A 9,241-nucleotide genomic window follows, 5' to 3' on the forward strand; every position below is an offset into this window, starting at 1 on the left:
GGGGGTGGGGTTGTGGGGGTTTGGATGGGGAGCGGGAGAGATTGAGACACAGGCAATACGATCGTTTTGATTAGCCTATACTAAAAACAAGAGCACCATCGATGCAAACAAAAAACAAATAGTGAAACAATAATAGGTCGAATTATGAATGGCAGGCCATAAATTAGGGGAACTAATAACAAATGGTTTTGATGGAGATTAAATTTATTTTTTTTAAACCCAAACGAACAAACAAACAAAATGCACGGGCACTTCTTAGAACTGTTATGCTTTTTAGTTTAGTTTTAGCTTGGGTTTAACGGCACTTGCAACTCAAATAGGTCATATAAGCCCCGAAGATTAGAGGTGTTACAAGAGAGTAACAGTAACATACATTGTACTCAGAAAAGAAGGAGGACAGATAAGGACGATTGATTGTTAATAGGGAAAAATCGGACCACTATTATGGAAAGTGTGCCCATTTCTTTTTTGGGATAATAGGCATAGGACTCCCGACGTCACGCTTATGACGTAATTAAACGGTAAATAGAATTTTACTCTTGACTTTTATTTTTATATATTGATTCTACATAAACCAACCAACAAAATGATACCTCAATGGTTACGATACAACTATACTATTATTAAGGATTTTATGACGTTATGAAGCAAAATTTCGAGTTTTGGTGGCACAAAATGCAGTGCAAAAATTTGACCAAAATCAGGGCGAAAATTGATTCACAAAAATGCTCACTGCTTCTGAACTAGCAAAGATATAAATATAGCACAAAAATTTTAAAAGCTCTGAAAACAGAAAGCCAAGCTCATTTCAATAATCGAAATTTTAGTGACCTCGGAGAAGTTTGAAAATTTCACTGAAGTGCCTACTATAAATTATCAAATCAAGCAAGGAAACAAGCATAGATCTAGATAGATCTAGATCTTCTGACAATAACTAATAACAATAACATACATTGTAAAAGATTGTGACCATAATATGGCTACCAAATACATCATGATCATGCAGGCTACCGGTAGGCAACCAAACTTTCTCATTAGTGTCTCTGGTCATACAATAGGCGCCTATAGATGAAAGATATTTCGATCTGCCCTTTGTTTCTCTTTTATTTGCAAATGTTGATATCATTTGTATGAAATAATCACTGTGCTTAAAAAAAACTCAGTGTAGTTCACATTTTTCATTTTTATTTATTTTGCCGAGTGAGATTTCGGACAATGCTTTTACAAACAATGAAGGATCCCGTCAAGGACAACTCTCAACCCGGCTGACCGAAAACGCTACAAATTTTTAACATCCGGGCACTTTTGCCGCTCATCGGGGAGGTAGCCATTTTTGAGGTAAGTTACCGGTGCGATTTGGCCGTACTTTTATTGAAATAATCAGTAGGGATTTCGTTCTCTGTATATTTTTATTTGCAGATTAATTGATTATGGTACGCTTTTTATTTTGCAGACGAGGAATAAGCGTTTGGTTTCGACCTGACTGAAAATGGAGATGCGTCGTCCGTTTGATCCTTTGGCACACGAGTTGGATCCCAATTTCCGACTCACGAAATTTGCTGACCTAAAGGGATGAGGGTGTAAAGTCCCCCAAGAAGTTTTGCTCAAACTTCTTGAGGGACTCACACAGGACAGCAATGCCCAGGATGCGGAGCAGGCGCATTTCCAATATGCGACCCCGTCTCCAAGAATTGGTGAGCTATATTGTGCATTATTTGTATTTTCCAGTGGTCTTCATGTCCAGTTTCCTGGAAAGTCAGTTTACAAGAAAATAGCGAGCGATTTTATAAATTGTTCACATTTTGATCGTTTTGTATCCCCTAGATTAGCTTTGCATGATATGGACTGCTTGTATGCCTCTTTCAAAAATTGAATTTCCAAGTGTTTATAGCCTCTCTTGGACTTTGTCAGTGATTTTCCTTTCAGTTTTTCCAAATTCAATATGGCGGATTTTTCGTTTTATCCAAGGCATGCTCTCTTGATCACGTGACAGTACATCCTGTCCAGTTGTGTTTGTAAACAAAGTGACACGTGATGTGAATAATCACAAAAGCATGGTCGCTTTGTCATTCCCTGTTCAAATTAGTCTAGGCCTAAAGCCGTTATCCAATACTCTGCCAAATCCAAGACTCCATGGGCATTTTGTTAGTTTTACCCTTCTTCCTCACCTGGTCACTGAACTGGTGGTTCATGAATTCTGTCAATTCTGTCTGCAGGACTTTAAAATTGCAAATGTAGGCCAGCCTAAATGCCCTAAATTGCTCAATCCTAAATTATTATTTATTAATATTATATTCAGACTTTAGACATGTAGATCTAGATCTAGGCCTAGAAGACTCATATATCTAGAATCTATATAGATTCTATATATTTAAATTAGATGATAGGTCTGGTCTAGATCTAGAAGTCTAGATCTAGAAGTCTAGACTAGAGATCTTACTAGGCCTAGATCTAGGCCTATTGCTGTTAGATCTATTCTAGCCTGTGCCTGGTGAATGATAGCCTACCCAACATAAATTTGAATTGAGCAATTTTTATTTTTTTGGCTTAGCCGTGTATACTTATGGCCGGCTCTATTCGAATATAAGATCTAGTATTCTAGGCCTCTTTGTCTTTGAACATTAGCAGACCACCACTAGATATCTAGATCTACTCCGGTAGCCTAAGTCTAAGTTCTAGGGCTAGCTGGGTGATGATAGGGTGTTAGAACACTTAGTTAGGAGGGGGGTGCGCCACCCTGCTAAAGTCACAAAAATAATAGATCTAGATTTTAGATCTACCTGGGCCTAGATCTAGTTCCGGCAGGTGGTCTGCTAATCTTCAATTTTACCTCAAGTGAGTTATGTGAGTAGTTAAGGAGGTTACATAATAATATAACTCGCTGGGGGATTTTACTTAAAACAAGTATTAGAACAAGAAGTACCTCCTAAAGGCTACTAGTTACTAGGACTGTAATTTTGTGTCAAAAGTCAAAAGACTGCACTTTCATTGCCCAATGGCAGTGTTCTAGTCTTCTAAGTACACGGTAACCGACAACTCAGGGTCTTTCCACCACCACTACTACAGCATCATCATTACTCCCACCTTCATTTGTCTTTCCACCTGTTTAATTTCATTTTGCTGTGTGTTAGCTTATAGTTTTTCTGTAATTAATTTTTTTTAAATTCACATCGCACAAAATCAACAGCTGTGGCCTCTTCCCAACACCTTTTCCCCCCAGCAAGCCGAGAGTGCATGATCGCTATTTCTGCCCAGTCTCATTGGTCGACTTAATAACTTTTCCCCGGGCTAGATCAACTCAATTTGGTTGTTCTGTTCATACTAATGGTGCAGGGAGGGCCAGTTTAGATAGATCTAGTAACTGGATATTAAAGCTCATGTCTCGATTGTAATCATTATAATCGAAAAATGTGTCATAAATGCTGGAAATATAAAGGAACAAGGGTTGGAAGTCGCAATGGACGTCTTGCTTGACTCAATTCAGAGTCCGAATATAATTTTTGTCTAATAATCTAATAGGACTCAAGTCGGAAGTCACTTTGTATATTTATTAAAAGTTAGCCTATATAATTATAAGCCTATAGACTGTAGTGTAGCAACTGTACGGTATCTATCTATAGGCCTAATATAATGAATAACACAAAAAATGAAACATGTACGTAGACACTGCCATTGGGCAATGAGAGTGCAACTTTTGACTTTTAATAAAACAGTCCTAACAGGTAATGTTAGTTCTAATTCTGGTTTTTCGTAAAATTCCCTAATGACAGTTATATTGTGTTACCTCCTTACACTCACATAGCTGCTCACTTAGATGGAAATACTAAAATGCAAAAAAAAAAGATGCAGGTCCTAATTAGAAGGGTGTCCGGCGCGCTCATGACCATATGATGGTTCAGTATTCAGTTGTGAGGGCAGTAAAACACTCCCCCCCCCCCCCAAATCGAGTAAAGAGAGTACAAGACTCATTTACAATGTCATTTCCCACTTGTCACAGAGGTACCCAGCGCCATAAAGTAAGGAAAGTCCTATTACAGTAATTACATAATTATTTTAAGAATAATAATTGTAAGGCGACAAAGAAAAGAAAATATCTGGCATTCATCCAGAAGTCTTGGGTCTTCATCATGACGGAATATAAACAAACGTTTATTGACTATAGATGGTAAGGATTACCGTAATTTTGGTCAAAGTATTAGTAACCCTGAAAATAATTCTGAAGTCTGAAGGGACACAAATCAGATGTCTTTATGTGTCTTTTCGCATATGTTCGTGTCTTTTCGAATTTTAGTATGACCCCACTTAGAAGTTGAATCCGAAACACATTGTCTAAAGATAATTTCTGGTAAGCTTTCTCATTCAGAAAATTAAAAACATTTAGCCTGTTTGGACGTCAATCCCTTTTATATTCATTTTTGTGGGTTTGGGACCTAGTTCAAATGTGTTCAGAACATAGATCTCTACAGACTGCAGAGAAGAGATAGCATGAACTGAACTGATTTTAACCATCCAATGTTGCTAATAAATTAATAGCCTGCTATGGTGTCAGAGGAAATTATATGATTTCATGTTGGCAAATGCTTGAAAACAGGCAAAACAAGATAAGGCCATCATATACGATAACATTTTCAGAAAGTAGTTTAATGTATATAAGTAGAGACCCATTGGGGGAGTTGAAATGTTTGGCAATTTGAAAAGAAAAACTAGATCTAGATAAATGAGGGTTAAAATCGATATTTTAGCGCCAGTTATACCTCGGCATGAATCGAAAGCCATGGTTGACCTTGCCTTAGCCTTAATAATGTTCAGTTTTGCTCTGGTTAACTTTTTAAAGCTTTAGAGATTTAAAAAAACCCAACTAATGTGCAGTTTTGCCAGATGTTCTAGTGGAGCTCCCATCACTTTCAGTTTAATCTGCTAAAGTTCGCTAATACAATGTAATTTTTTGTTTGTCTTCCGTGTCAGTGTATCATTTTTAAGTACAGGGCATGATTCACATGAATTGGTAAATGTATCTGCATAGTCATGGGCACATATGGTTTACTTAAAGTTAAGTGGACACTTCTTGATCAAAGGTTAAGATCTCAATAGTTTAAAAAGATAGAATCTGTGTTTACTTAAGGGGAGACGTACACTCCTGAAAAATTTTTCTAAACGAATGACTTTTATTCAATTTCAAGTAATTGTGCAAGAAGTTCATAGGTAAATAGGATGTACTAGGAGTGAATTTGTTGAATTTTTCTGAAAAATGGGTCTCTATGGCAGCCATCTTGGATTTTCAAACCAGTTTCTAAGTGCAGAAGAATTTCATAGTAAATATTGAATTATCAGCCTGAAATTTGGCACACAAGTACAAGCCTATATGAACTGGGGATCCATGTAAGGATTTTGACCTATCTTTAAATATAAAAAAGTGAGCCCAAAGTCATTGGACCCCCAAGAGTCTGTTGACGAAATTTTGGGGTACATATTGCAAAAAAAATTGAATAATTCCTCAAGTCCAAGTTACCAATATTTCCCAATTCTCTTACATAGATCCCCAGAATAGATCTTAAAGCACCTGTACACCAAGTTTGAAGCTTTTCTAGCTTCTGTAGTTTTAGTTTTGAAAACTCCTTGCACCCAGGAGGTCACATATTATGTCAAAAAGTAGATTTTGAGAAAAACAGGGATTTTTAAAAAGATTTTTATAGCGATTTGCACTTTTCAAACGCCCTTTTAGGTCATTTAGGGTGCTTTTTCAACAGTTTCTTCATTTTGACTCGATAGAACAGATGTCAAAGGATGTTTTTCCGCAAAAAACAAAAGTTGGATAGTTTGAAAAATTGTATCGATATTGCCTTAGATCGCCGACCCGGGTTTTCCCTTAATCCATTAAGTACTGTCCTGTTTATTTTCAAGTTTCCTTTTACTATGTGAGTGGTTCAGACTCTTTGAAGTCTGAGTGTTGGCAAATTTTTTGTCCCTAGAATGAGTGATATATACCCTGTTTTTAAGCTTACCTGTAACTATTCTATATAGCAGCTGGATATAATCTTTCTTGCAAACTTGTATATATATATATGTGTATTTTTTACATGCATTATAATTTTATAATTCTTTAACATACACCTGATATCATTGTGGGGCTCTGGGTTTTTTTAAAAGCCACTCACACGCTGCCGTATTTGACTCATCATATCGAATTCTTATTTTGTATGAAAGTCTTTTAACTAGACATGACAAGTAAACCGTATCTTTTTTTTCCTCAGGCATTGGAATGGATTCATCTATCACTCCCCTTCGTCATGGTGGTTTGTCACTTGTACAAACCACTGATTTCTTCTATCCCCTCGTTGATGACCCATACATGATGGTAAGTTGTTAGAACTTTTTCCGTCACATGATAAAATTGTAGGTGTTTTATATTTTTTAATAATATATCATGCAAGACTGTTTTATTGTCTGCTGTCAATTCAATGCGCTCATAATTTACTCTTCATAACTTTGAAGGGACTGGATTAAGAATAGAATAAAATGACTAACTTCCAAATAAAATTCTCGCCACTTGGTTTTTAGTGTCTAGCAAATGGAATTGAAACACTGTAAACATTGTTTACATTAATTCGGTGTATACTTTGTCTTTGTATAACTTTTCATAAGTGTTGCTTCAATGTTCTAAGCTTTTATCAGTGTTGTAACTCTTCTTCCATAACTATCTCCCACTCCCACAATGTGCATTATTTAAGTATCATGTCTAGATTTATTAACTGTAAACTTAATAATTTATTGAATGTCAGATCAAATCAATTGTGACTGAGGAGAATAAAAACATTACCAAATAAATCACAATGTAACAAAAATAATCATTCAGATATTATTGCAAGGAACTTGAAATAATTTTGGAAGTTAATCACTTTCATACAATATTAACAGTATTACAATAACCAACAATTTAGATCATGTTGAAATTACCCTTTGAGTTATTTGGGGTTGAAGGTGTTGAAAAGAACCGCAATAATACTGTATTCAGTTTACTTTTTTTTCATAATTGAAATTAGGATATTTTCTCTTTTTTTAAATTTTAGACAAACACAAGCACACACACACACACACTCACACACACATACAAAGGAAATGTCTAGATTTATTAACTGTAAACTTAATAATTTATTGAATGTCAGATAACTGTAATAAATCAGGGTTGGTGGGTTTTTTTATTTAAAAAAAAATTAAATATTCTTTAAATTACAAAACAAAATTTTTTAATGTCAACACAATTTGGGATTTTTAGTGGCTAAAAGTATAATGTTCTTTTAGTGCAAAATGCATTGTCTTTATTTTAACTTTTGATTATTAAGCAAAAGAAAGCCTTAATCTGCCATATAACATCAGTGAATTATTCATTGCTACTAACAAAAAATGAAGAAAATGTCAGTCTAAAAGGAAGGTTGTGGGTAATTATGCATAGATAAACTTGCATTTTATTACAGTGTGTGTGTGTGCGCGCTTGTGTTTGTCTAAAAAGAAAAAAAAGGCTAATTTCAATTATGAAAAAAGGTAAATTGAATACTTTATTGTCAAGTGTTTCTTTTCAAAACCTTCAACCCCAAACAACTCAATGGGGAATTTCAACATGATCTAAATTGTTGGTTGTTGAAATAGATCTACTGTTAATATTGTATGAAAGTGATTTACTTGCAAAATTCCTTCAGTTGCCATTTTGTTCCTTGCAATAATATCTGAATTATTATTTTTGTTACATTGTTTGTGATTTATTTGTTAATGTTTTTATTCTCCTCAGTCACAATTGACTTGATCTGACATTAAATAAATTATTAAGTTTACAGTTAATAAATCTAGACATTTCCTTAGACTGTGTGTTGGTGTGTGCGTCTGCGCGCTTGTGTTGGTCTTTTTAAAAAAATGCTAATTTCTATTATAAAAAAAAAAAGTAAATTGAATACTGTATTATTTTACAGTGACAGGGGGAAAGCAGACTTTTAAGCATGATTATATCAGTCTACTAAACCTGATATCTGTTTTATAAAACCAAGGAAAGGAATTCTGAATGTTCAAATAAGACTGAATACATTTTTTTTAAAGTGATTTAAATCACTGATTTTTATTTTTAAAATCAAGTTGATTTAAGTAAAAAAGATCAACTCATTTAAATCGACCCAACTGATTTCAATTATGAAAAAAAAGTAAATTGAATACTGTATTATTTTACAGTGACAGGGGGGAAAGCAGACTTTAAAGCATTATTATATTAGTCTACTAAACCTTATATCTGTTTTATAAAACAAAGGAAAGGAATTCTGAATGTTTAAATATGTAAAAACTGAATTAAAATACATTTTTTTAAAGTGATTTAAATCTCTGATTTTTATTTTTTTTAATCAAGTTGATTTAAATTTAAAAAATCAACTGATTTAAATCAACCCTACCCGGAATAAAATGAAAGTTTATCTATGCATTATTACCCCCCTAACTTTTAGACTGACTTTTTCTTCATTTTTTGTCTGTAGCCACGGATAATTCACTGGTATAGCAGATTAAGGCTTTCTTTTGCAGTTGCTTAAATTAATCATTAGTTAAAATAAATAAAGACAATGCATTTTGCACTAAAAGAACATACTTTTAGCCACAAAAAATTCCAAACTGTGTTGACATTTATTTATATTTTTAAAAATCACCAACCCTGAAAACATTTACCTGCCTGAGGCGGCCAGGCGTGGTCTCAGCTCACCCGATGCTTGTCATAAATTGTAAAATTCAACCCCTGACACTAGATGGGCCGTCGTAATCCATTCTCCTGTCATTATTTTATTGTTAGTAGTACCTCCAATGAATGTTTACCCGAGTTGACCTATGGGTAACGATAAATTTTCAACTGCTGATCAGGGAAGCGTGTGATCCTTCATATTATAACCTTTAAGCCTCGCCCATAACTTATACACAAATCATCTGTGAGTGACTGGTCACTGTTTTGTTTACCTAATCTGTAACAAAGTGGCAATGGACTTTAAAATGAACTTGCAACAGAAGCTTCGCTCGTTCTCCTAGTGGTGACGACCCAGTGTTTGTATTACCGTGGCTCTTGGTTTTCATCGTCTTATATTCGTTTATTTTATCCTTCTACGACATCAACAGCAAAAAGGCTAACAAAAAACAAAGCAATAGAAAATTCCTTTCTTACACGCTCACGCACACACACACACACACACACACACACACACACACACACACACACACACAC

At 34.7% G+C, this 9,241-nt stretch overlaps 1 protein-coding gene across 1 annotated transcript in view; it reads left to right on the forward strand.

The window, feature by feature from the left end:
* The first annotated feature begins 1,239 nt into the window (after positions 1-1,239).
* Positions 1,240-9,241, forward strand: part of LOC101848479 (inactive selenide, water dikinase-like protein) — a 19,661-nt gene continuing 11,659 nt past the window's right edge. The window contains exons 1-3 of the mRNA XM_005089224.3: positions 1,240-1,338; positions 1,454-1,694; positions 6,252-6,355. Of these exons, the coding sequence (XP_005089281.1) occupies positions 6,260-6,355 (96 nt within the window). The 5' untranslated portion in view covers positions 1,240-1,338; positions 1,454-1,694; positions 6,252-6,259. The remainder of the gene's footprint in view (positions 1,339-1,453; positions 1,695-6,251; positions 6,356-9,241) is intronic.

The sequence above is a fragment of the Aplysia californica genome, unplaced genomic scaffold (assembly GCF_000002075.1).
Source record: "Aplysia californica isolate F4 #8 unplaced genomic scaffold, AplCal3.0 scaffold00004, whole genome shotgun sequence".
In the NCBI taxonomy this organism is placed as follows: Eukaryota; Metazoa; Mollusca; class Gastropoda; order Aplysiida; family Aplysiidae; genus Aplysia; species Aplysia californica.